Source organism: Oryctolagus cuniculus, chromosome 6 (genome assembly GCF_051225735.1).
Source record: "Oryctolagus cuniculus isolate XC-2025 breed Fujian yellow rabbit chromosome 6, ASM5122573v1, whole genome shotgun sequence".
NCBI lineage: Eukaryota > Metazoa > Chordata > Mammalia > Lagomorpha > Leporidae > Oryctolagus > Oryctolagus cuniculus.
Window position 1 is genome coordinate 72,111,446 of NC_142872.1, and position 27,539 is coordinate 72,138,984.

At 40.3% G+C, this 27,539-nt stretch overlaps 1 protein-coding gene across 9 annotated transcripts in view; it reads left to right on the plus strand.

Moving 5' to 3' along the window:
- The first annotated feature begins 2,519 nt into the window (after positions 1-2,519).
- The window catches only part of SPIDR (scaffold protein involved in DNA repair), a 454,456-nt gene continuing 429,436 nt past the window's right edge, over positions 2,520-27,539 (plus strand). For 3 of the 9 annotated variants that reach the window (XM_089335201.1, XM_089335200.1, XM_089335199.1), the window contains exons 1-4: positions 2,521-2,689; positions 24,048-24,203; positions 25,575-25,644; positions 27,244-27,321. In XM_089335201.1, coding sequence (XP_089191327.1) covers positions 2,597-2,689; positions 24,048-24,203; positions 25,575-25,644; positions 27,244-27,321 — 397 coding nt within the window. In that variant the 5' untranslated portion in view covers positions 2,521-2,596. Of the gene's footprint in view, positions 2,690-24,047; positions 24,204-25,574; positions 25,645-27,243; positions 27,322-27,539 lie in introns of all 9 variants that reach the window. The other 6 variants (XM_070076569.2, XM_070076568.2, XM_008255503.5 and 3 more) reach the window with 5 other exon arrangements.

Sequence of the window (27,539 nt, forward strand, 5' to 3'; positions counted from 1 at the left end):
AAAATAAGACTATTCTTGCTTATTTTGGTATATGTAATTGTTTGTTGAGGAGGTGATGAAACTGGAGAGGATGCAAGAATGCATTCTTGCACAGACTCATCTTCCTTAGAGACAGTTCCTTTTTTCACTGAGTCTGGTTATTAATAAATAATTCCTTGTCAATTTAGTAGTGATGGTATAGTAGAGAAAGCATGGTCTTTCAGATGCAGGTTCTAATCCTGAACACATAGTAGCTATGCAATCTTGGCCAGCTATTTCTTTTTCATAATGATTATTTATATATATAAATCATTTGAAGACTTCATATGTGGACGACTCTGTGCTAAGTACAAGGAATATAAAAGTGAAGATGCTAGACGTGGTACCACCTTACAGCACAGAGGTGGAACCAATGGTAAACATATAATTACACAAATAATTATATTATTTTAGTATTATTATACCATCATCAAAGGATCAGAAGTTCCCATGAAAGTCAAGAGCAGGAAGTTTCAGATTTGAAAGTTGAAAGAAACTAACGTTATTGGGTACAGGCTTGATAGGTGCACAGGAATTGGCATGGTAATGGGAGGCTAGGGCCTTTAAGGCAAATAGAAGTACAAATGCTTAGACCCTGAGGCTCCAGGGGAAGACAATGAGAAGGAAGGACAGTACAGAGAGCATCATCACCACTGGAAGGTCCATGTGGACAATGGATTATATGTGTGAGATGGACCAGCTGAAAGAGAGGATTAGAAGACATGTGCTGGGATGCTACTAGATGTCTGGGCCTGGAAAACACTGATGGCAGTGGACACAAGGTGACCAGAAGAGAGATTTACACGTGGGATATGGGACAGACAGGACTTTGGTAGGAGACACAAAGTGTTCACAAAATTCCCAAGTTTCTGTATGACTTCCTAGAAGACATCAGTGTCATTACTGGGACAAAGAGGGAGGGGTGGGGAAGAGAGAGAGAGATGGAGAGAGAGATCTGAATAGACCCAAGTTTTGGAAAAGAAACCTTTAGGCAGAAGAACATATCCAAATAGAGAGAAGAGAACAGTGTACTGGGGTTAGAATGGGAGCTGCACAGACAGATGTGGCTGCTGATATGAAATTGAGAAACAAGACGCAAATGGTGAGCTGGTCAGTAAGCTGCTAAGACTGGCTGACCCAGCAGTGGCAAATCTCTCTTCTTGCTGGATTCCCTGTCAGAAGCCCAATAGTCTAAATCTGAAACTATATTTCCAAATGTTGGCAGCAATCTATCTTTCTTAAGCTGAGCACCCTCCCCCCCCCCGACATACCCCTTTTAAACTTCATGGTTTCAGTTATTAGAGGGTAGGCCTCTAGCATATACCAAAAGTCATTTGTGGTTTTAGGCACTGGACCTCCAACAGGAGAAGGTGGAAGCATAGCGACTAGGGAGGAGAGAAAGGCCACAAGTGTGTCCCTCACAGAACAATGTATTCTTACAGAGGTACAAAGAGTGCTTTTGAAGCCAAAGTCTAATTTACATTTCTGCATGACTCTGAGAGCACCACTCCTTGTGAATTCTTTCCTCCTCCCCAGGCTGAAACTGTTTCCAATTTGCTTATTGCTTTATCTTTTTTCCTTTTCTTTCATCCAGTAGACACTTTTTTTTACTGAATCTTCCTACCCAATTAGTCTTTGCAAACTAATCCACCATCTGCTCAGTCCCGGCTTTTTTCATTGTGTTTGGTTAGAAGTCTACTTCTCAAAGGCTAAGGCCCCAGCATATTCACTTGAGGGGCTAAGGAAGATCGGCTGCCTCCAGTCTTCGGAGTGATCCCTGGTCAGGTATGGGAACTGGTTAGAATTCCCAGCTCTCTGGGCGTGGCTCAGACCTGCAGAATCCCAAACCCTTCTGGTGATTTGGTTGTCTCTTGAGCATGTCAGTATGCAACAGGTAAATGTCACCACTTTGCCCTCATCCCCAACGGATGCAGTAGTAACAGTCTTTTCTCCAGTTTATCAGCAACTGCGACTTAACTACTGATTATTGCATTCGCAGCCGCCTTCTGGCTTCATTTTTTTTTTTATTTTTTATTTTTATTTTTTGACAGGCAGAGTGGACAGTGAGAGAGAGAGAGAAAGGTCTTCCTTTGCCGTTGGTTCACCCTCCAACGGCCGCCGCGGCCGGCGCACCGCGCTGATCCGATGGCAAGAGCCAGGTGCTTATCCTGGTCTCTCATGGGGTGCAGGGCCCAAGTACTTGTGACATCCTCCACTGCACTCCCTGGCCACAGCAGAGGGCTGGCCTGGAAGAAGGGCAACAGGGACAGAATCCGGCGCCCCGACCAGGACTATAGACCCCGGTGTGCCGGCGCCGAAAGCGGAGGATTAGCCTCGTGAGCCGCGGCTCATTTTAATCGTATGTAAAGTCAGTTCCTGTCTGACAACGGATAAAAAAAATTTAATAAACAGCAACCATGCAGCACAACACACCGCTAGACCTTTCCTGCCCCAAAGCGCTCAGAACCCAGCTCAGGTCGCGCAGGCGCGCTTGGGCGGTGACCAGGCGCGGAGAAGCTCCGCCCTACGCCAGATCGTCATCCAATTGCTACGCGCGGTGCGGCGCGCCAAGGTGGAAATGGCGACGCGCACTTTCCGGAGGCGGCGACGAACCCAAGAGGCAGGTACCCGCAGGGAGATGCCCCGTGGCGTCCGTGCTTATGGACTCAAGGTATGCTTTGTGGCTTGAGCCACGACCAAGGCTCCTTCCGCGCCATAGGGTACGCAGCTCTGTCCTGCTGTGCCCGTTCTCGGCGGGCGGTCGCGCGTGGCCTGCGCGGGACTGAGAGAGTGGGAGTTGTGGGTGCTGTGGCTGGCGGGACCCCCGGCCGTTGGTGGAGCCGGGGAGAGGCAGCTACCGTTGGGTCCACCCTGGGTCGGGCTCCTGCCCGGGCACGCGCGAGCCCTTTCCGGGCAGAGTGGGCTCCTGAGAGTCGAGTCTGTGAGGAGTTTGTGAGACAGATCCCTACTCGCTGGTGGTGGCTGCTTTTGAGTTGTGTCTTTTTACCTCTGTCGTCTCAGGAGCTGAGAGCGGCAGGTTTTCACTGGCGCTGCCCGTTTTTCCCAGATGTGTCTGTTGCCACACTTTCCATTGCACCCAAGCTTTCTCTAGATCGTTCTCTACCGGCTACAGCGGGAGAGGTACTTGGAGCCAGTGGCTCCTGGTCCCTGTGCCAGAGCCTCTCGCAGTGTGTGGGTGCTGTTGGGTGAATGAGGCTTAAATGGTGCCGCCTCCAAGTGAAGACATCGTTTTTATTGTTAACTGTACTTGTCTTGGTGTGTGTCCTTTGTCTTCTTAAAAGTCCCTTCTAAGCTCTTTGCTTACATGTTTGGCTCATACAAAAAGATCTAAAACGCTGTCATAGTGCTTCCCTCCTGACAGCTGTTTTACTCAAACTGCTCCCCCCCCCCCCCGCCCACACTTACTGATTTAGTTTCCTTGTCTGTGCCAATCTTCCTTCTCCAATACCATTGATTATCAGAGCATGCTGTCAGTTTTTAAACTGATCTTAGGGACTAAATGAAACCGATTTTCAACAGAGCTGTTGATTTGATAACACATCCAGATTTCAGAAACACTAAAATGTGGGGGAAAAATCAAGAAACTAAGTGAAGTTGCCTCATCCACTATGTGTTATTTACCTGGTCCCTGGAGCATCTTACATATTTGCCCCCTGAGCATGTCTGATGTTGTTGTTCTGTCTGTCTCAGCACTGCTTGGTCACTTCTGTTTACTGTCTCCCTGCCATGCTCTGATTTTGTCTTTTGTGTTTTTTTCTCATAAGTTTACCTTGGGGAATCTTACACCTTGATGTTAACTGTAACTGTTTTAAAAATGACATTAGAGTTGTAGTTGACCTTTCCCTTGAGCTTAATTCGATGTATCATGAAATTCTCTCACCCTGAGTCCACCAGACCCTAATAGCTCCCTGTCACTCTAACTTAGAATTAGTATTTTTGACTTGACATTCACTCTATCATTTTTGAAGACTCAGTTTTTCTTTTCACTAATGTATTGTTTTGTAATGGATTGTTTCAAAATTGAAGAAGTTCAGAACAAATATTTATTATTTCATACAGTTTCTGAGAATCATACATCTGGTGATGGCTCAACTGTGTAGTTTAGATCAAGGCCTCCCAGAAATTTGCCACGAAATAAAGGGTCATTGGACCTTAGAAGTGGAGGATGCACTTTAAGCCCACTGGTGTGGCTGTTGGGAAGTCTCAGTTCCTTGCCATTTCCAAAGTGAAGTTTACAACACAGTAACTGCCTTCCCAAAGTGCAAGATCGGTAACAATCTGAGGCAGAGGCCCTGGTGTCTTTATTAACCTAACTTGAAAGTTAAAAACCATCTCTTCTTTCCCTTTATCATATAGACCAACCTGGACAACATGAGGGTGACCATAGAAAGTATGAATGACAAGTGGTAGGCATGATCGGGGCCATTTGGGAAGCTGGCTACCATAAAAGTTTTGATCCAGGAATTTCTTTTTCAGTTCTGTTATCCTAGATCAGGCTCGAAGTACTTCATGCTTGAAATATTATTGTTATTCCTGTGCTTAAATATTATTTTACTTCTTTTTCATTATGCAGTAATTTATTTCACACTTTTCTGTGCTAAGGGCTTTGTATGTATCAACTCATTTAATCCTTTAATCCTGTGATTAGGTACTATTTATCTTATTATGCCACAGTGCCGGCCCCCTCTTCCTTTCTAATCTAGATGTCTGTTGTTTCATCTCCTTGCATACTTGCTGTGGCTTAAGCCATTACAGCATTGAGAACAGGTGGCAGGAATTGACATCCCTTTCTTGTTTCTTCTCTTAGGGATAAAGCATTTAGTGTTTCATTATTCTGTAAGATTTAAGTTATGAGTTCTTTAGATGCATGTGTTTTTTTATGGAATTGAGAAAATACCCTTCTATTGCTAGTGTTTTGAAAGTTTATTATGGAAAGTTTTTGACTTGCCAACTATTTTGCTGCATCTATAGGGATAGTGGTATGATTTTGTCTCATATTAATATGACATATTACATTAATTAAATTGTACATTTTAATATCATTCTTAAATTCCTGGGAAAAATTCCTATTGGTCATGGTATATAACCCTTTGTATATATTACTGTATTCACTCTGCTGGCATTTTTTGCATATTTATAGGTGATACTGGTCTGTGTTTTCCTATGATGGTTTTGTTTAGTTGTCAGAGTAATTTGGTTGTGTGAATTGGAAAGTATTTCTTCTGTTTTCTGGATTAGTTGGGAAGGATTGATATTAATGCTTTTTTATTTTTAAAAAATGTTTTTCATTTAGTTGAAAGGTCAAGAGAAGAGAGAGCTCTCTATTCTCCCAGTCCCCACAGCAGCCAGTGCTGGCCCAGATAGAAACTACGAGCCAAGAACCCCATCTGGATGTCCCAAGTGGGTAGCAGGAGCATAAGCACTTGAAATCATCTGTTTCCTCCCTTGGTGTATTAGCAGGAAGCTGGATTAGAAGCAGAGGAGGTGGGACTTGGACTGGCATTCCCATATGGGATGAGGATGTCCATGTAGAGGTTTAACCCACTGTGCCACAACTTCTACCCCATTAGTGCTTATTAAAATGTTTGTTAGAAGTCACTATTGGAGCCAAATGAACTACAGCTTTTGTTTGTGGAAGTTTTTAAGCACTGATTTAATATCTTTGTCACAGATTTTTTTTTTAATTTCAAATTAAATTGATTTTGAAACTTGTGTCTTTTTAGACGTTGTCCATTTTATTTTAGTTATCTAAATTTGTTGGGATACAGTTCTTCATAGTATTTTCATAATTGATTGATACCTTGCCTGGGAATAGGCATCTTGACTGGAAATGTAAATTGAATTTTCCTCAATTTTTTTTATTAATTTATTTTTTTCAAGATTTGTTTATTTGAAAGGCAGAGTTGCAGAGAGAGAGAGAGAGAGAAGTCTTCCATCTGCTGGTTCACTTCCCAATTGGCTGCAATGGCTGGAGCTGCAGAGATCTGAAGGCAGGAGCCAGGAGCTTCTTCTGGGTCTCCCATGCAGGTGCAGAGGTCCAAGGACTTGGGCCATCTTCTGCTGCTTTCCCAGGCCATAGCAGAGAGCTGGATTGGAAGTAGAGCAGCTGGGACATGAACTGGTACCCATATGGGATGCTGGGATTGCAGGCAGCAGCTTTACACACTACGCCACAGCACTGGCCCCTATTGTATTTATTTATTTATTTATTTATTAAGATTTATTTATTTGAAAGGCAGAGTTACAGAGAGGCAGAGAGAGAGGGAATTCTTAATTCATTGATCTACTGTCTTCTGTTTTAGAAGTTTGTTTATTTATTTGAATGGCAGAAAGAGAGAGACAAAAGGAGAGATCTTCTACCTGTTGGTTTACTCCCCAAATTCTCTCAATAGTGAAGGCCTCCCTGGACTGAAGCTAGGAGTCAATAACTCCATCCAGGTCTCCCATGTTAATGACAGGGCCCAAATATTTGAGCCATCATCTCCTGCCTCCCAGGGTGTGCATTAGCAGAAAGCTGCATTTTGGAAGCACAGGCAGGACTCAAGTCAGGCACTCCCTTATGGAGTGCAAGGGTCCCAAGTGATGGGATCTCAGTGTACACCCCTCCTCTACTATCTGCTGACATGCATTTTGTTTTAAGTGATTCAATGAAACCATAAATGGGATTAGAATTGGAGGTAGGAATATTCAAAACCTACAGATGTTATTGGGAAAATGAAAATTAAAGCATAACTCACTACTTCTACTATGTAAAAACTCTGTTCCATATATAGGTAATGATCGGAAAGGATAATGGGCTAAGATGGAGGGAGAGAAAAGTATGGGTGTATAGAAGAAATGGGTTGTAAAAAAGCAAGAAATAGTCTTTAAGAAAGAAGAAGTATGAAGTGAGTAGTTATGTTGTTTTCAGATACTTTGTAAACTGGTTTGGATGTTTGTACCCTGAGTGTCATTGCCCTTTGACATGATTTTAAATGCTGGTTAGATTCTAAACACTGGTCATCCTTTTTGGGAACTAGGTAGCTATTATTACCAGTGTTTAATGTTTTTAGGTAACCAGCAGGGGGAGTACTTACTCATGTTCTTTTTGGAACAAAAACTCAAGCTAGAGAATTCGATTTATAATTTGTGCAATTTAGAACAGTTTTTAAATCATTCTCCTGATCATAAAATAAATATACTAATTGTAAGTCTGTTAGAAAGTAAAGAATACAATGGAAAAAGTGAATAATAACGTATCATCAGATAGTATATGCATTTTGGTCTATTTCTTGCTAGTATATTTTCTGCAAATGTTTGTCATATCTGTTACAAAATTGGCGCATTCTTATCTTAAAATTACATATTACTAGTACTACATTCGAATTTTCTTTGAAAAATCAATCTGATTTTTTTTCTGTTCTAATGACATCAAAATTAGGACATTTTCTATTGTATCATAATTGAATCATAAATTGAATCATAAATTCTTAGTTACTGTATAAAAAGTGGTACCATTGAGTAAAGAAGATTTTCCATTGTATGTGTTTTTTTTAAAGATTTTATTGATTTATTTGAGAGGTAGACTTACAGACAGAGGAAGAGGAGATAGAGAGAAAGGTCTTCCACCCGCTGGTTCACTCCCTAAATGGCTGCAAATGCTGGAGCTGAGCCAGTCCGAAGCTAGGAGCCAGGAGCTTCTTCCAGGTCTCCCACATGGGTAAGGGGCCCAAGCACTTGGGCCATCTTCCACTACTTTCCCAGGCCATAGCAGTGAGCTGGATCGGAAGAGGAGCAGCCAGGACACAAGCTGGTGCTCATTTGGGATGGCAGTGCCTCAGGTGGAGGCTTAGACTGCTGTGCCACACTGCAAGCTGCATATTTAATATTTGTGAAAACCTATGACCTGAGAAAAACAGTATATAATAGTGTCTGCTTGAGAGTTATTTTATCTGTAGAAAAAAAGAAAATCCTACTTAGTTCCTGAGTTCTGATCACAATTTTACCAAGATCTCAAAAGTATTTCTTTTTTGGGGCAGGTGCTGTTGTGCAGCAGGTTAACACCGTGGCCTGAAGCGCTGGCATCCCATATGGATGCTGGTTCAAAACCTTGCTGCTCCATTTCCGATCCAGCTCTCTGGTATGGCCTGAGAAAGCAGTAGAAGATGGACCAAGTCCTTGTGCCCCTGCACCCGCGTGGGAGACCCAGAAGAAGCTCCTGGCTCTTGGCTTCGGATGGGCGCAGCTCCGTCCATTGCAGTCAATTAGGGAGTGAACCGGTGGATGGAAGAGCTCTCTCTCTCTCTTTCTGCCTCTATTCTGCCTCTATTCTCTCTGTTTAACTCTGACTTTCAGATAAATAAATAAATCTTAAAAATAAAAAGCATTTCTTTTTATATGTTACCTCTTTAAGTCTTTTATGTTTTGAGCTAGTTTATTAATTTTGATGTTCAGCTCTTTGTCTTTTACATATTAATAAAATGTTGGTAACAAATATACATCTATAAGTATGGAGAAATATAGTAACCAATGGGAAACAGTTTAGATGAGAGTTTGTACATATATAAAATTGCAGTGGACAAATCCTGTATAAGTCTATTGGGAAAGGAAATGAGCCAGCTAGATGAGGTCAAAGGGAGGAATTTTTTTTTTTTTTTTTTTTAAACACAAGAATCACCTGAGGTGGCAGTCAAATGCAGATTCTTGAGCCTCCCTTCAAGATTCTCACTTGTGATTTGGGGACCGAGGTATCTGTAAATGCATCCCTGTTGATTCTGATGCACTGAGACCTTAAATTACATTAAAAATATAAATGTATGTATAATATGGAATTTACCATTTTAATAGTTTTTAAGTATGTAATTCTGAGGCATTAAATATATTCACACTGATATAAAATGAATGTATCTCTACCACATTCAGATGTTGTAACCTATTCCCTGATGTGATGATTTTTAGTTGTAGTACCTATGGATAGAACCCTTATGGGTGAGATCAGTGAGTAATGCATAGTAGTTAGAGTTCCTTTGCATTCTTGCCAATATGTGTTGTTTTCTGTTTGTTGTTGTTGTTGTTTTGACTTTTTATGATAATCATCATACAGGATGTAAGTAGTATTTCATTGTGGTATTTATTTGCATATTTCCATAGTGATTAGCATGTTAATCATCTTTCTTTTAAATTGTGCATGTTCTTAAGGATACTAGACCCTTATATATATTATTTGCAAATATTTCTCACAGTTATTCAGTTTTTTTTTAAAGATTTATTTTATTTATTTGAAAGAGTTACAGAGAGAGAGGTAGAGACAGAGAGAGGTCTTGGGTTCACTCCCTAGTTGGCTGCAACGGCCCAAGCTGTGCTGATCCGAAGCCAGGAGCCAGGAGCTTCTTCTGGGTCTCCCACATGGGTGCAGGGGCCCAAGGACTTGGATCATCTTCTACTGCTTTCCCAGGCCACAGCAGAGAGCCGAATTGGAAGTGGAGCAGCCGGGACCAGATCCGGCGCCCATATGGGATGTTGGCGCCTCAGGCCAGGGCCTCAACCCACTGCACCACAGCGCTGGCACCACAGATTTTCTTTTTACTTTCTTCATAGTATCCTTCAGAACTGATGTTTTAAATTATCACAAGATTCAGATTATATATCTTATTTTCTGTCACATGTACAGAAACTACTGGCTAACCCATGATTGTGAAGATTTATTTGTGTGTGTCTATGTTTTAAGATTTACTTATTTGTTTGAAAGGCAGAGTTAGGGAGAGAGAGGGAGAGACACAGAGAGAGAGATATCTTCTGTGCCTTAGCTCACTTATCAAATGGCTGCAACAACCAGAGCTGGGCCAGGCCTTCCCAGGCGCCTTAGCATGGAGCCAGACTGGAGTCTGATGCCCATATGAGATGCCAGACTTGTAGGCAGAGGCTTAACCTGCTGTGCCATAATGCTGGCCTTTGTGGTTTTTTTTTTTTTTTTGAAAATATTTACTGTTACATTAAGGTCTTGATCCATTTTAATTTATATATCTATATCTTGTATTCTTTTGTATGTGATTCCAGTTGTTATTTTTTTTTCTGAATAGTCTTAGCATGTTTTTCAACAATCAGTAGGCCATAGATCTTTGGATTTAACTCTGGACTGTGAATTCTATTTCAGTGAATAGGTCTTTTGTTATGCCAGTACCATATTGCTTGATTAAATTTGTAGTAAACTTTATAGTAAATTTAAAACTGGAATGTGAGTTTTCCAGTTTTGTCTTTACTTTTCAAGATTGATTGGGCATTTAAGACTCTTCGAATTTATGATTTTTTTTTTTTGACAGGCAGAGTGGATAGTGAGAGAGAGAGACAGAGAGAAAGGTCTTCCTTTTGCCATTGGTTTACCCTCCAATGGCCGCCACGGCTGGCGTGCTGCGGCTGGTGCACTGCGCTGATCCGAAAGCAGGAGCCAGGTGCTTCTCCTGGTCTCCCATGGGGTGCAGTGCCCAAGAACTTGGGCCGTCCTCCACTGTCTTCCCGGGCCACAGCAGAGAGCTGGCCTGGAAGAGGGGCAACCGGGAAAGAATCCTGCGCCCCGACCGGGACTAGAACCCGGTGTGCTGGCACCGCTAGGTGGAGGATTAGCCTAGTAAGCCACAGCGCCGGCCTCGAATTTATGAGTTTTAGGATAACATTTTACATTTGTGTACAAGAGCTTGTTGAGACAAAGGTCTTCCTTTTACCGTTGGTTCACCCTCTAAGGGCCGCTGCGGCCGGCGCACCGTGCTGATCTGAAGCCAGGAGCCAGGTGCTTCTCCTGGTCTCCCATGTGGGTGCAGGACCCAAGCACTTGGGCCATCCTCCACTGCACTCCTGGGCCACAGCAGAGAGCTGGACTGAAAGAGGGGCTACCAGGCCAGAATCCAGAGCCCCAACCAGGACTAGAACCCGGTGCGCAGGTGCTGCAGGTAGAAGATTAGCCTGTTGAGCCACAGCGCCAGCCGTCTTCTCATCTATTAATACAAGGTGTTCTTCCATTTATTTTTTAATTCCTTTCAGCTGTGTTTTATGGTATTTGTAGAAATATTGTAGCTACTTGGATACATTGATTTCTAAATACTTTTTTTGTGATACAGTAAATGGAATTTTTTTCAAAAATTTGCTTGTTGGAATGTTTACTGCTACAGTTTGGAAATACAGCTCATTTTTCTGTATTTCTCTTGTATCCTGCAACTTTTCTGTATTTATTAGCTTTAGTAATTTTGTGTGGGTTCATTTGTATCCTATTTATAAAATCATGTCATCTGCAAATAGAGGTCATTTTTCTTCTTCCTTTCAAATTTGGATGCCTTTATTTTTCTTGCCTAGTTCCAGAAGAGTGTTTAATTGAAATGGCAAAGATGTTATCCTTGTCTTGTTCCTGATCTTAAGAGGACCCCTTTTGGAAAAGCAATGTGTCATGTAAAGATATTGCTTTGTATTTAGTTGTTAAATGTTTTTATCATGAAAACATATTGAATTTTTAAAAACATTTTTCTGTATCAATAGATCACCTTTTTTTTTCTTATGTTCTCCTAATGTGGTATATTACAGTCATTGATTTTGAGGTATTGAACCACTTATGTATGCCTAGTATAGATCCCACTTGTTGATGATGTATAATCCTCGTAATTTTTTACTTGATTCAGTTTGCTAGTGTTTTGGTGAGGTTTTTACTATTTTCATAAAGGATATTGGTTTTATTAGGGTATGCTGACCTCAGAAGGGTTAGCTGTGTTATTGTCTTGTATTTTTAGGAGAATTTGAGAAGATTTGTGTTCATTTTTAAATAATTAATAAATAACTGAATTCATCTAGTCCTGTACTTTTCTTTGTTGGGAGGCTTTCAGTTATTGAGTCAATCACTTTACTTGTTGATGTGTTCAGATTTTTTAAATTATTCTTGAGTCAGTTTTGGTGGTTTTTGCATTTCAGGGATTTGTCTATTTCATCTAAGTTAACTTATTTTTGTTGTTTATTAATATTCTCTTTTAATTTTTTAAAGTTTTATTTTATTTTTTTGAAAGGCAGAGATACAGAGAGAGGTAGAGTCAGAGAGGTCTTTCATCTCCTGGTTCACTCCCCAAATGGCCGCAGTAGGCAGAACTGAATTGATCAGGAGCCAGGAGCTTCCTCCAGGTCTTCCACATGTGTGCATGGGCCCAAGCATTTGGGACATCCTCCTCTGCTTTCTCAGACCATAGCAGAGGACTGGATTGGAAGCAGAGTAGTGAGGACTCAAACTGGCACCCATATGGGATGCCAGTGCTGTAGGGCAGGATTTTAACCTGCTGTGCAACAATGCAGGCCCCTAGTGTTCTCTTAAGTTTGGTAGTAATTCTCCCACTTCTTTCTGTTTTCGTAACTTAAATCTTATATCTCATTTTCTTCATCAGTTTAGTTAAAAGTTTTTAATTTCATGTTTTTCAAAGAAACAACTTTTATTATTTGTTTTGTTGATAAACTCTACTGTCTATGTTATCTGTCTCTGTTGTAGTCTTCATTATTTTCTCTTTTTTTGGTGCTAGCCTTAGATTTAGCTTGCCTTTTTTCCCCTTTAGTTCCTTCATGTGTAAGGTTATTGATTTTGGTGTCTTTTTATCTCTTTAAGATATTTACATCTATAAATTTTTCTGTGAACACTCTATCTCCTAGCTTTTGGCATGTTGTATTTTCATGGTTTTGAAATCATGTCCTTATTTGCCTTGTAATTTATTTCTAATTTTTCTTTGGCTCACTGTAATGTGTTGTTTAACCTGTCTTTATTTGTGGATTTCCCAGTTTTCCTGTCGTTGATTTCTAGTTCCATTCCACTGTGATCAAAGAATATATTTTGTATTATTTCAGAATTTTAGGATATATTGTGTAGTGTTTTGTGGCATACATGTAGTCTGTGCTAGAGAATGTTCCATGTACACCTGAGAAAAAAGTAGTCTTTGTTGGTATTATATGTTGTGTTCTTCATATGTCTGTAAAATTTAGACAGCTTGTAGGGTGTTCAACCCCTCTCTTTCCTTATTAACTTTCTGTCTGATTCTATTGAAAGGAGGATATTGAAGTCCCCATGTATTGTGGAATTGTCAGGTTTTTCCTTCAATTCTATCAGTTTTTGTTTAATATATTCCAAGCCTATGTTAATAGATTTGTGTTTATTTTAAGATTATTATATCTTCTTGATAGATTGACCCTTTTTTAAAAAAAGATTTATTTATTTACTTATTTGAAAGGCACCTACAGGGGAAGGGGAGAGAGAATGAGAATGAATTTCTTCCATCTGCTGGTTCACTCCTCAACTAGCTGAAATGACCAGGGCGGGGCCATGCAGAAGCCAGGAGCCAGGAACTCCATCTTGGTCTTCCACATGGGTGAAAAGGGCCCAAGGCCTTGGGCCTTCCTTCACTATCTTCGTAGGCACATTAGCAGCAAGCTAATCTGGGACTCAAACTGGCTCTCTGATCTGGGATGTGGATGTTGCAGGCAGAAGCTTAAGCCACTGCAACATAATGCCATTTTTAAGACATTTATTTATTTATTTATTTGAAAGGCAGAGTTACAGAGAAGCAGAGGCAGAGAGAAAGAGCGAGCAGTCTTCGATCCTCTGGTTTACTCCCCAGATAGCCACAACAGCCAGGAACTAGGCCAATCCAAAGCCAGGAGCCAGGAGGTTCCTCTGGTTCTCCCACACAGGTGCAGGGGCCCAAGGACTTGGGCCGTCATTCCACTGCTTTCCCAGGCCATAGCAGAGAGCTATGTATGTGATGCCAGCACTGTAGGCATTGACTTTACTCCCTACACCACAATGCCTGCTCTAGTGTCCCCCCCCCCCCTTTTAATTACAGTTTGCCCTTTCTTGTCTCACATAACAGTGGTTATTCTCAAGTTGGTTTTATGTAATACTGATGTAATACTCAACTATGACAGTGGTTATTTTCAAGTTGTTGTTGCTGTTTTTTTTTTTTTTTAGAACTTTTATTTAATGAATATAAATTTCCAAAGTATAGCTTATGGATTACAATGGCTTCCCCCCCATAACGTCCCTCCCACCCGCAACCCTCCCCTTTCCCACTCCCTCTCCCCTTCCATTCACATCAAGATTCATTTTTGATTCTCTTTATATACAGAAGATCAGTTTAGCATACATTAAGTAAAGATTTCAACAGTTTGCTCCCACACAGAAACATAAAGTGAAATATACTGTTTGAGTACTAGTTATAGCATTAAATCTCAGTGTACAGCACACTAAGGACAAAGATCCTACATGAGGAGTAAGTGCACAGTGACTCCTGTTGTTGACTTAACAAATTGACACTCTTGTTTATGGCATCAGTAATCACCCTAGGCTCTTGTCATGAGCTGCCAAGGCTATGGAAGCCCCCTGAGTTCACTGACTCTGATCATATTCAGACAAGGCCATGGTCAAAGTGGAAGTTCTCTCCTCCCTTCAGAGAAAGGTACCTCCTTCTTTGAAGACCTGTTCTTTCCACTGGGATCTCACTCGCGGAGATCTTTCATTTAGGTGTTTTTTTTTTTTTTTTTTTTTTCCCTAGAGTGTCTTGGCTTTCCATGCCTGAAATACTCTCATGGGCTTTTCAGCTGGATCCGCATGCCTTAAGGGCTGATTCTGAGGCCAGAGTGCTGTTTAGGACATCTGCCATTCCATGGGTCTGCTGTGTATTTCACTTCCCATGTTGGCAGAATTGGTGAGAGAGAGACAGAGAGAAAGGTCTTCATTTCGTTAGTTTACCCCCCAAATGGCTGCTACGGCCGGCGCGCTGCGGCTGGTGCACCGCACCGATCCAAAGCCAGGAGCCAGGTGCTTCCTCCTGGTCTCCCATGCGGGTGCAGGTCCCAAGGACATGAGCTATCACCACTGCCTTCCAGGGCCACAGCAGAGAGCTGGACTGGAAAAGGAGCAACCGGGACTAGAACCTGGGGTGCCAGCGCTGCAGGCAGAGGATTAGCCCAGTGAGCCGCAGAGCCAGCCACAAGTTGGTTTTAAGTAATACTGATGTAGCCCCCCCCCCCCCCCCCCGGTCTCTCTTGGCTGCTGTTTGCATGGATTATCATTTTCCATCCTTTCACTTTCAATTTTTTGTGTTTCTTGGACTTAAAGTGACTGTTATAGACAATATATTTGATTCATGCTGTTTTAATACACTCTGCTGTCTCTGCCTTTTGAATGGAGAGTTTGGTGCTGTTGAGTCTGAATTTCCCAATCAATGCACTAGGCACAGGTTGCAGATGCAAAAGCAGAGGTTTGTTTGTTACCAGCTGGCTTGGACCCCCAACCCCGCACACAGCCCTTTAGCCAAGCACAGGCAATTGGCCCCTTCGTTTGCATAAGAGAGGTTTTTATAGCCTCACACTTGCAAGGGTGCAGGTCATCTCCTATGTAGGTTACCTTCTTACTCTCTATATGGCAAGGTATTGGGACCTAACATGTTCATTGGTTCATTTAAACATATAGGCTATACACATTATGTGGTGGGAAGGCCACGCAAAGGGGATGGCATGGGGAGGCACTGGCGGGAAGCATTGGGCCATAAATTCCAAGGGAACTGGTGGGGAGCAGAAGGTCATAAATTCCAGGAGAGCTTACCTTCTTTGTTCTCAAGGACCCGGCCTGCCCCCTTCATGGCCCAAGATGAGGCCTATACAGCAGGCAGGGACTCCAATCCTTACAAGCGCATTTATAGTTAATTACTGATTATGATGTCTGCCATTTTGTTTTCTGTATTTATACCTTTTTTCCCTTAATTTCTCCATTACTCCCTAATTTTGTGTGAAATTTTATTCTCTAGTGTGCTGTTTTAAATCCTTGTTTCTTTTTCTTTTTTACTTTTTTTTTCTCTTAGTTGTTTCTCTGGATTTTACAATTTATAATAGCATAGTCTGAATTAATACCAACTTAACTGAAGTAACATGCAAAAATTCTGAACTTGTAGAGCTCCAAATCTTTAGTTTTTATATTTTTACCTTTATGCATCATGAACCCGTTATCATAGAGATGTAATTGTTGTTTTATGCATTTGCCTTTTAAATAACATGAGGAAGAAGGACTTATAAACTGATAATTGTAATATTGCTGGCTTTTATATTTATATTCATATATTTGTCATTCTTTTTTATGTGTATGGCTTTATGTTATTTAATTGCTATTCATTTCATCCTGATAAAGTTCCTTTAGCATTTCTCGTAGAGGCTACTTATGGACTTGGTCAGCTTTTGTTTATCCAGGCATATCTTAACTTCTGTTTTATTCCTTCAGGATAGTTTTATTCAATATAGAATTCATGGTGGACCTTTTCCCTCCAAGCACTTTACATGCAAGTATGTTATCCCACTGCTTACTGGCCTCCATAGTTTATGATCAGAAACCTGTTGTCAGTCTTTAATGAGTATCCCTTTTATGTGACAAGTCACTTCTCTCTTGCTCCTTTCAAGATTCTGTCTTGGGCAGTATTTCTTAGTGTGGATCTTTTTGTGTTTTATTTTGATTAGTTTTTATTGAGTTTTTTGAATATGTATATTAATTTCTTTTATCAGAATTGTCAGCCATTTCTTCATATATTCTCTCTTCCTTCTCCTTCTCTCTTTTTGATCTAGCACTTTTGTTATGTTGGTGTACTTGGTGTTATGTGGGTCTCAAGTTCTGTTTATTTCTCTTCACTCCTTTTCCTGTCTACTTCCTTAGGAGAGATAATCTCAGTTAAATCTGTCTCCAAATCCACTGATTCTTTCTTCGAATCTGCTGTCAAACCTGTCAGTGAATTTTCCTCTAGAATTTATATATGGCTCATTTTTATAATTTCTCTCTTTATGGATAGTTTATTTTGCAAATTGCTATTCCCGCTTCCTAGTTTTTAGTTCTTTGCTTGTGGTTTTCTTTAATTCTTTGAGTATATTTAATATCATTTATTTAATATCTTTGTAAAGATTGGTATCTGGATTTTCTCCTGTGTATGGGCTGTATTATCCTATTTCTTTGCATGTCTTCAAAAATTATATTGAAAACTGGATTTGGATATTACAGTGTGACAACTCTGGAAATTATATTCTCCATTTCCATGAGGTTTGCTGCTGCTGTTTGTAGTGTGATATTTTAGTGACCTTCCTGAACTATATTTTGAAATCTGCATTTTCTATATTGCCACTGACATCTGTGGTCCTTTAACTTAGTGGTTAATTAGTGCGTTGACAGAATTTCTTGAAATGCCTGAAGACAGAAAAAAAAGAAAGAGAGGAGGGGAGGGAAGGAAAGAAGAAAGGAAGAAAAGAAAGAAAAAAAGCAAAGACAGAAAGGTTGAAGGAAAAAAATCTGAGGGAAAAAAATACCCTCCCCATTTGCAGATTGGCTCTGTGTACAGGTATGTTTTTCACACGTAGCCAGGATGTTTGTAACTATATCTTAACTTTGACTTCTTGCTTGCATGGATCCTTAATGTCAGCCAGAGTTGAGTGCTTCAGATATTCTTAAGTCTTCTATGAGTTTTCTAGGTCATTCCTGTGGCCTTTTGATTCCTTTGTATATAAAGGAACTTTTATAGGCTTTTGTTTACCCTCATATCTCCTTTCCCAGTTTGTTCCTTTTATTGTATTTCATTCTGTGTATCTCGTCCTGACTGTTGTCCATTGCTCTAGGCTGCTGTGACCCATACTTGCTCTTATAGATGTGTTGAGTAAATGCTGTGTAAGAATTGTCCCAGCTCTGGGATGGCTCAAGTTTTCTGAAAAAAAAAAAAAAAAAAAAGTCAGACTCATGCTACAGTTCTTCAGGGAGTTACAAGATAGGTCTAAACGGAACAGCTCTTTGAGAATGAAGCACATGTTGATTCCCCCTGGAAGTAGCAACCTGCACCAGGAGTGTGAGCTGCTATCCTCATGTAGGTGGGTAGTTTAAAACAGCACACACAGTGTTTTCTGAATGCAATGTAGCAGGTGTTTCCTTCACTAGACTCCCTTGCATTGCTGGAAGTTCTTGACTTAATTTTAGACTTTCCCCATTTTGAAGTGAATATGTGATTCTTGCCCTATTCAACTCACAGGGTTACTGTGAGACTACTGAGAGAAATTAAAGTGATTTTTAGAATTACATTTTCATGTTGTATGTACTGCCTATGTATCCTCCCATTGATTTCTCTTATTACTCTTGTACCTTTTTTGTGTATTTATGTGTATGTGTGTTGACATCCAGTAGTTGTGTCTATTTATTGTGGGCAGGGCTTATCATGTATCTTCTTGTTTCCTGTGTCTAAGCTATTGCAAGTTCTAGTTTGCTGAAATTAGTTTTTAATAATAAGAATGCATGGATTTCAAAAATTTTTGCCTCAAGGTAAACTTATGTTTCAATTCCATCATCCATGAACTCTTTTTATTAATACAAAGAGAACAGATTTCTCCTATTTCATTGGTACAGTTCTAAGATAACTGTACTTCTCTCCTTCCCTCCCTCTCCTTCCCAGTATCTCTCCTTCCCTCCCATCTTTTCATTAATTTTTGTGAAAATGTGATTTCAACCCTATGTACAATCACAGTCTTAATTCACCACTAACCATAATATTCAGCAATTAAAAAGTAGGAAGACAGGGCTAGCATTGTGGCATCATTGGTTGAGTTGACACCTGCAACGCTGGGATCCCATATGCTCCACTTCTGATCCAATTCTCTGCTAATGCGCCTGGGAAAGCAGTAAAGGGTGGCCCAAGTCCCTTGGCTTCTGCACCCATATGGGAGACAATGATGAAGTTCCTGGTTCCTGGTTGCAGTCTGGCCCAGCCCCCGGCCATTGCAGCCATTTGGGGAATGAACCAGTGGATGGAACAGATGGAAGATTTCACCTGTCCCTCCCACCCCCAACCCACGTAATTCTTCTTTTTAAATAGATATTTATAAATAATAAATAGAAAATAAGAAGTAGGAAGACCACAGTTCCACAGGAGTGTAAACAAGAGCTAAAAGCAACGATAATGTCACAAGATATCTGCTTTGTTCTTGTATGTATATTTTTTGTATTCTATATTAACTGCCATATATCAAAGAAAATATGATATTTGTCTTTTTAAGACTGGCTTATTTCATTTAGCATAATGGTATCCAGTTGCATCTATTTTGTTGAAAAAGACAGGATTTCATTCTTTTTTATGGCCAAGTGTGTGTATATACCATATTGTGTATATACCATGTTTTCTTTATCCAGGCATCAGTTGATGGACATCTGTGTTGATTCTGTATGTTAGCTATTGTGAATTCAGCTGCAATAAAGGTAGGGGTACAGATAACTCTTTCATATGGTGACATCACTTTGTTTGGGTAAATACCAAATTGGAATAGCTGGGTCATTTGTAGATCAATTTTCAGATTTCTGAGGCATCTCCATGTCTTCCATTTTGAAATAGCTGACTAGGGTCCAGTGCTGTGGTATAGTGGGTAAAGCCGTTGCCTGCAGTGCCAGCATCCCATGTGGTCGCTGGTTCGAATCCCAGCTGCTCCACTTCCTATCCAGCTCTCTGCTATGGCCTGGGAAAGCAGTAGAAGATGATCCAAGTCCTTGGGCCCCTACACCTATATGGGAGACCTGGAAGAAGCTCCTGGCTCCTGGCTTCAGATCGGCACAGCTCTGGCTGTTGTGGCCAATTGGGGAGTGAACCAGAGGATCAAAAACCTCTCTCTCCCTCTCTCTCTGCCTCTCCTTCTCGCTCTGTGTAACTCTGACTTTCAAATAAAAATAAATAAATCTTAAAAACAGCTGACTAGTAAAAAATACTGAAATTCCATTTGCTTTTAGTATGAGAGCAGGTGCCTTTTGTTGTATAGATTGAGAACTTCTGTGACTTATGGAGCCTCATTAGTGATGAGCACCTGTTAGACTTGCATGTTTGTTGTGATACCGTTCCACAGTGTTTCCTAACAACATCAATCCGTTAATGGCAGTTTTCTGATAGATTGAACTAAAGGGACAAGGAAAGGGGTGTCTTTTTCATTTGTGTAAAACTGTAGCCATATTAAGGATAAGGCCCTTGGTTTAGACCAACCTGGGTTTGGATCTTGTGGTAGCCATTTATAGATATGTGGCATTACATGGTCTCTTCTTAATTTGTCTACAAAATTGGATTAATCGTACTCATTACATTATAATGTAATGTATAGGACCTGGATGAGATAATGTATATGATATGTTTGCTACAGTGTCTGGCACCTTCCAAGTGCCCAGTGAATAATACGAAGCATCATGCTTACTTTCGTTGGAGCTGGTTACACTTTAGCAGCATGTGATTACAGACATGTTTCAAATGACTTGTAATTAGGGGAAAGATTTAATTGAAAGACCAGCTTACCATCTTTTTTTTAAACTTTTATTTAATGAATATAAATTTCCAAAGTACAGCTTATGGATTACAATGGCTTCCCCCCCATAACGTCCCTCCCACCTGCAACCCTCCCCTTTCCCACTCCCTCTCCCCTTCCATTCACATCAAGATTCATTTTCGATTCTCTTTATATACAGAAGATCAGTTTAGCATACATTAAGTAAAGATTTCAACAGTTTGCTCCCACACAGAAACATAAAGTGAAATATACTGTTTGAGTACTAGTTATAGCATTAAATCTCAGTGTACAGCACACTAAGGACAAAGATCCTACATGAGGAGTAAGTGCACAGTGACTCCTGTTGTTGACTTAACAAATTGACACTCTTGTTTATGGCATCAGTAATCACCCTAGGCTCTTGTCATGAGCTGCCAAGGCTATGGAAGCCCCCTGAGTTCACTGACTCTGATCATATTCAGACAAGGCCATGGTCAAAGTGGAAGTTCTCTCCTCCCTTCAGAGAAAGGTACCTCCTTCTTTGAAGACCTGTTCTTTCCACTGGGATCTCACTCGCGGAGATCTTTCATTTAGGTGTTTTTTTTTTTTTTTTTTTTTTTTTTCCCCTAGAGTGTCTTGGCTTTCCATGCCTGAAATACTCTCATGGGCATTTCAGCCGGATCCGCATGCCTTAAGGGCTGATTCTGAGGCCAGAGTGCTGTTTAGGACATCTGCCATTCTATGGGTCTGCTGTGTATCTCACTTAACATATTGCATCATTCTCTCCCTTTTTGATTCTATCAGCTAGTATTTGCAGACACTATTCTTGTTTATGTGATCCCTTTGGTTCTTAGTCCTATCATTAAGATTAATTGTGAACAGAAATTGATCACTGGGACTAGTGAGATGGCATTGGTACATGCCACCTTGATGGGATTGAATTGGAATCCCCTGGTATGTTTCTAACTCTACCGTTTGAGGTAAGTCAGCTTGAGCATGTCCCGAATTGCACATCTCTTCCCACTCTTATTCCCACTCTTATATTTAACAATGATCACCATCATTTTTTTTTTTAACTGATTGCTTTTAAGTTAAGGATTGCTGTGTTTTCTTCACACTTCCCTCTTCTGAGGTTAGCAGTGAACCCCTAGCATAGATTTGGTCAGATAATTTAGAGGAAGTGAGAACAAATATTTGAATCTGTGACTTTTGAAGGGATTTTGATGATGTTCTAGGTAGTATGATCTTTGTGTGGATTAAGTCATAGACTCAGTTCATAGGTTGCTGTGCATCAACTAACAGTGGGGAATCAGGAATGGAAAAGAACCAAGATGAATTCATTGTCCAGTTTTTTTTTTTTTTTTTAAGATTTATTTATTTGAAAGGCAGAGCAACTGAGAGAGAAGGAGAGACAGAGAAAAGAGGTCTTTCACCTGCTGATTCACTCCCCAAATGGCCACAACACCTAGGGTCGGGCCAGACCCGAAGCCAGGAGTCAGGAACTCCATCCAGGTCTCATGTGGGTGGCAGGTTCAACAACTTGGGCCGTTTTCCGCTGCCTTCCTGGTTGCTTTAGCAGGAAGTTAGATCAGAATTGGAGCAGCTACGACTTAAACCAGCCCTCTGATACAGGATGCTGACATTGCAAGCAGCAGCTTAACCTGCTGCTCCATAACACCGGCCCCCATTGCTCACTTTTGAGTGGAAAATGATTAATAAAACTGGACCATGATTGTGATTTATTAGCAGTTTCCATTCATTTTTGACTTTTAAAACCCTGGATTGAGTGAGAGTGGGGTTTGCAGGGTGATTGTAGCAAGCTTGGTATGGGCAGTTTTTGTACCATAGGGATTTTTCATTTCATGGAAAAAAAGAAGTGTCCAACTAATGGCATCCTGATCTGGAGTGCAGGTATAGCAGAAAATATTTCTGCTACTTTTCCTTTCAAGTGATGAAAATGAAACAGATCACCAAATTTCTGACAGTTAAATTAAAAATTCCAGATTGTTGAGAAGAGTGAAAACAGAGAGCCAAGTTAACAGATGCAGGATCCTAGTATCAAAATCATTTAGTTGAGCTGTATTGAAGTAGTCCGGGTTGTTTGAACATTGCCTAGGTATTTGATGGTCCCAAAATTAGGTAATTATCCTATTGTAAATCCAAGCAGAATTGCATATTTCAGGATTTACTACTTAAGATATAATAATCTTCATTTTGAAATTATATGAAAGTTATATAAAATATGACATCTGTTTCTTATTTTCTCTGAGAGCAAAAGAACAACTTTAAATATATGTAAGCTGTTAGACCCTTCAGAGTTTTTCCACTGAACATTTTGAAGCTTTGGAATGGTTACGCCCTTTCCTGAAACTCTTCCCTAAAAGGAAAAGGTAGCATAGAGATAGCATAGATGTGGGCCTATATATAGTTAGAGTAATTATTTATGTTGCCTCTAACTTTATTCCACAAATGCTAAAATTACTTACGTACCAATGAGTAAAGCCAGAACTTTTAGAATTTGTCACATGTAGAACATATGTTATACATGAAACCCTGATTTCAGGAGGAAGAAGACAACAGAAGAAAGCAACATTTTACAAGATAACAGGGGTGGTACTATTGATAGTTAATTTGTGTCTTATTTCCAAATGAATGGTTCAAAAAAAGCCACTAAGGGCTATGGTAGTTCAGAAGGTATCCCAGAGGAGGGATTTCTGAGGGATACATCATAGTGAGATTGAAGGAAGTTGAAGTGACAGCCTGGGCAGAAAACCAGATGTGGGCTAAGGAAAATGTTTTTGAACTGTAGTGTTTAGTATTTGTTCTGTCCCATTGTTATGGTTTTCTCCTTCAGGATCTGGGACTCAATTCTCCCACGTGGATGGCACAGACCCCACTACTTGAGCCATAATCTGTGCATTATCAAGAAGCTGGTGTTGGAATTGGAGCCAAGGGTGGGACACGGGCACTCTGGTCCGATATGGGATGGTTTTCCCAACTGGTTGTTTAACCTCTGTACCAAATGCCCATTCCCTGTATTTATTTTAATGTCATCTTTTCCTGAATTTGAGAGGTAGCTTGTATACCTTATTGTTGCTGTTTTTTCCCTTGCTGTTTGCAAAAACATGGCCACTTGTTTATATGTAGATAGTCCCTGGCTCTGCTCAGTCACACTGCTCCAACGGGACCTTTTCTTTATTTCTGTTGTCCATGTATTCCTGAGTGGATTCTACTCCCAACACTTTCTCCTCAGCATGGGACCCTGACCAGTTTAGAGTATCCCAAGCTGCCCCTAGCCTGTCTTGTCTTCTTAGGATGGTACTGTCACCTGGTGCAGGTGCGGTTCTCAGGCTGAGGTCTGCTCTGCTTCCCTGTGAGCCCTGGATGGCTAGGATCTCAGGGCCAGCTTTCCCCCCTGGCTTCCCTCAGCTTCCTTCTTTGCAGATCCTGTTATTGTGCGAGACTTCACAGGGTTGATAGTTTGTACTCACCTGCTTGATTTTGGAGTTTGTTGACTACTTGCAGGTGCTGTCTACATGCTTTTGGTTTTGTTGATCCAGGTGCTCTATCTTTATGTGAAGATTCAGAGAGTTACAAAAATGGTGCCCTTGCTGCTGTTACTGGATTTCCAAATTGTCTGCTGTCATTTTCATGGCTATTTAATGAAATTGACTTAGTTTTTTTTTTCTTCCTCTTAAAAATCACCTCAGAGAAAGAAGAATCGGGGTATAGAGTATCCATCCTTCCCAGGAGACGGGCTACTGCAGTGCAGAGGAGCGGGAATCAGGACTGGAGGAGCAGCTGTCTCCCTCTTGGAATCATGGCGCAGGTGTGGAGAAGGATTTCAGGATACTTCTGGAACTCCGGTAAAGTAGCTATTGAAATAATATCCCTGAAATACTGAAAAAGAAATCCTGGATTCCTGTACATTTAGGCCATTGCAATTACATTTCTTTGGAATTCCCTTCTTTATTTTCTTTCAGTGACACTGTAATTGATGCATAATTCCCTCCCCTCATTCCTTGAGTTCCTTTAACAATTGTGGCAGGTCAGTATTACTGCTTTATGTCATGCAGAACCTTTCTGCTTATTTGTAACTGAGATTACATTCTGAGAATTTTCTCAGAAGTTGAAGCCATTTTGTGCATGCTAGTTTTCACAAGAACTATGTTGATAAAATGACCAAAATATTGTGGGTTTTTTTTTTCCCCAAATTTATTTATTTATTTGGAAGGCAGAGTTACAGGGATGCAGAGGCAGAAAGGGAGAGTGAGAGTTCTGTCATCCATTGGTACACTCCCCAAATGGCTGGAGCTGGGCCGTTCCAAAGCTAGGAGCCTGGAGCTTCTTCCAGGTCTTCCATGAGGGTGAGAGGGCCCAAGGACTTGAGCCATCCTCTATTCCTCTCCTAGGCACATTAACAGAGAGCAAATTTTAAAGTGGAGCAGCCAGGACTTGAACCCACACCCATATATGATGCCAACACTGTAGGCGGTGGCTCTTAGCTGCTACACCATAGTGCTGGACCTGGAATATTCTTCATTTTCTTTGTAAATTTATTCAAGGTATACAAACTTCATGCATTTCACATATAGAAATTTAGGAACATAGTGATTCTTCCCACCCTACCCTCCCTCCTGCTTGTACTCCTATCATTCTTCCTCCTTTCTCTCATATTCCCACTCTTTAATTTTTACAAAGAAATCTGTTTTCAGTTTCTTTCATATTCATAAAATTAACCCTACAGTAAGTAAAGTGTTCAACAAATATTATAAGGGGCAAAAAAAAAAAAAAAGCAAAAAACCTGTTTCTCAGCAGTAGAAAGGCCTGTAAACTAGGATAGTCACAATATTTTTAGTAGTGATCTACTGTTAATTTTTGTCTATGTGGCAATGTACAGTCCTCATAGAGAATTGCTATCATAAACTCTCAAGATAATTTGGGTATAGTAAGTAAGACCTTCTAGGTAGTCAGTGTTGTATAAATGAAGTTACTAGCATTGAATATTAACGTGAAATGTTTCTATCAGTCTACTCTGTTTAGATTCTTGAAAATATAAAAATTTTATAAGTATATAAGGAGTATGTACCTTAATAATCCTTAAATTGGTGCATATAAGTATAGGAAAACAAGAATGTGTTAAAGGAGTGTGTAATTTAAGATTTGGATTATTATAAAAATCAGATTTTTTTTCTCTTGTCATGTAAATTCCATCATTATTCTTATTTTGCCTGCAGTCATTGTTGACAGCTGAAAAGAAGACCATTACAGAAAACTATCCTGAATTATCCCCTAGACCCAAGGAAGGTAATATCACTTTGATGATTTCTTGACACAGAAAGTATAGACTAATATAGCTATTTATGATTGGTTTTCCTTTCTTTTAAAAATTACTAACAAGGTTTGGATAGACTATGTTTTCATGGTTAAAATAATTACAACAGTGTAAAAGGATATTTTTGAGACCTCTTACCTCTGTCTTTGTCACCATATGCCCCATTTTTTCTGTCCTTATGGATAAAAGCTTTTTCGGTGTGTCCTTCACTTTTATCCCAGAGCCCAGACTCATTACCCCAGGGTTTAAAAGGAGATATGGCTTGGGAAATGTAAGCTTATGAACTGTGTTACATAAGAACCATACTGATTCAGGTTATGAAGTTTTTGGTGAATTCATTAGGGAAGGCTTTCCAGCTACAAAGGGTAGGAAACTCTTGCTTCCCCCTAGTGTCTGAATAAATGAGGTTGAATGTATCTCCTGCAAGAAGACTGGCAGAAGGCAGTCTTTTTTCCACGTTGTACAGTCATAATGTGTGCTTGGTCTTCATGGCTGTCAGGTGATAGCTAAATTCTCCAGGCTGAATCCATGGTGGGAGTGTAGATGCTGAAGATTTTATCCAAGTGAGCATTGTGCTTCCTTTGGAAAAGAATGCCTCTCGAACCTTTTACATGGGGTCACTTCCAGTAAAGACAGGGAGTGAAATTAGAAATTTTTTATAGAGGTATGTTGTTATCCAGATGAAATTGGTATTTATTAATAATAAAGAAGAGAGAGGGTGGATATCAGGTAGGCTGCTAGATCTGCTGCTGTGGGCAAGTAAGAACAGTGGGAACTTGAACTTCAGAGGTCTTGGTGTGTCCTGAATATAATCTTGGGAAAACAAACTAAATACCCTGAGCTTCAATTTTTGTGACACAGAAATGGGTGTAGTTGTGTGTGCCTCATTGTGTTATTATAGTAAGTGAGTTCAAAAGAAAAATATAAAATACCTTGTTCAAACGTGTATACTTGAGTACTAAATTGATGGCAGCAGTTTTAAGTCTGATGGTATTGAGAGCTAAATGAGAGCCTGCCAATTTATTTTTTTCTTGTAATTTTGCCTTAATTCAAAGAATCCTGGTGAGATTATCCTTAAAACTTTATGCAAGAAGTTTTTTTTTTTTTAAGATTTTATTTATTTATTTGAGATGTAGAGTTACAGACAGTGAGAGGAAAGACAGAGAGAAAGGTCTTCCTTCCATTGGTTCACTCCCCAAATGTCCACAATGGCTGGAGCTGCGCTGATCCAAAGCCAGGAGTCAGGTGCTTCTTCCTGATCTCCCTTGTGGTGCAGGGGCCCAAACACTTGGGCCATCTTCTACTGCTTTCCCAGGCTATAGCAGAGAGCTGGATTAGAAGAGGAGCAGCTGGGACTTGAACCGGTGCCCATATGGGATGCCAGTGTCACAGGTGGAAGATTAACCCACCGCACCATGGCACTGGCCCCTAGGCAAGAAGATTTGACATATGACATTGATTTCAGTATTGCCAGAGTTTTGTACATTGTTGATTTGGGCAAGTAACATTTTAAAATCTCCATTTGATAAATAACCATAGTCGTTGACACACACATGTATTTTCTTTATTAGAAACTGCCACACCTAAGAGTACCAGTGGGCTTACTGACATAACTTGGAGTTCCAGTGGGAGTGACCTGTCAAATGAAGGTAAGACATTTTCTAAATCACAGTATGATAGTAGATACGGCCCTAGAATATATAAGCTTTGTAATAGGAATATTTTATGTCCAGACAATAGGACCGGTAAATGGTAAATGGCAAACTGCAAGAAATTCAGTTTTTGTCAAACATTGGATTCATTATTGGCTGCAGCTTGCATTCCTTTCTAATATTTGTTGTTGGTTATAATTTTTTCTGAGTTCTAA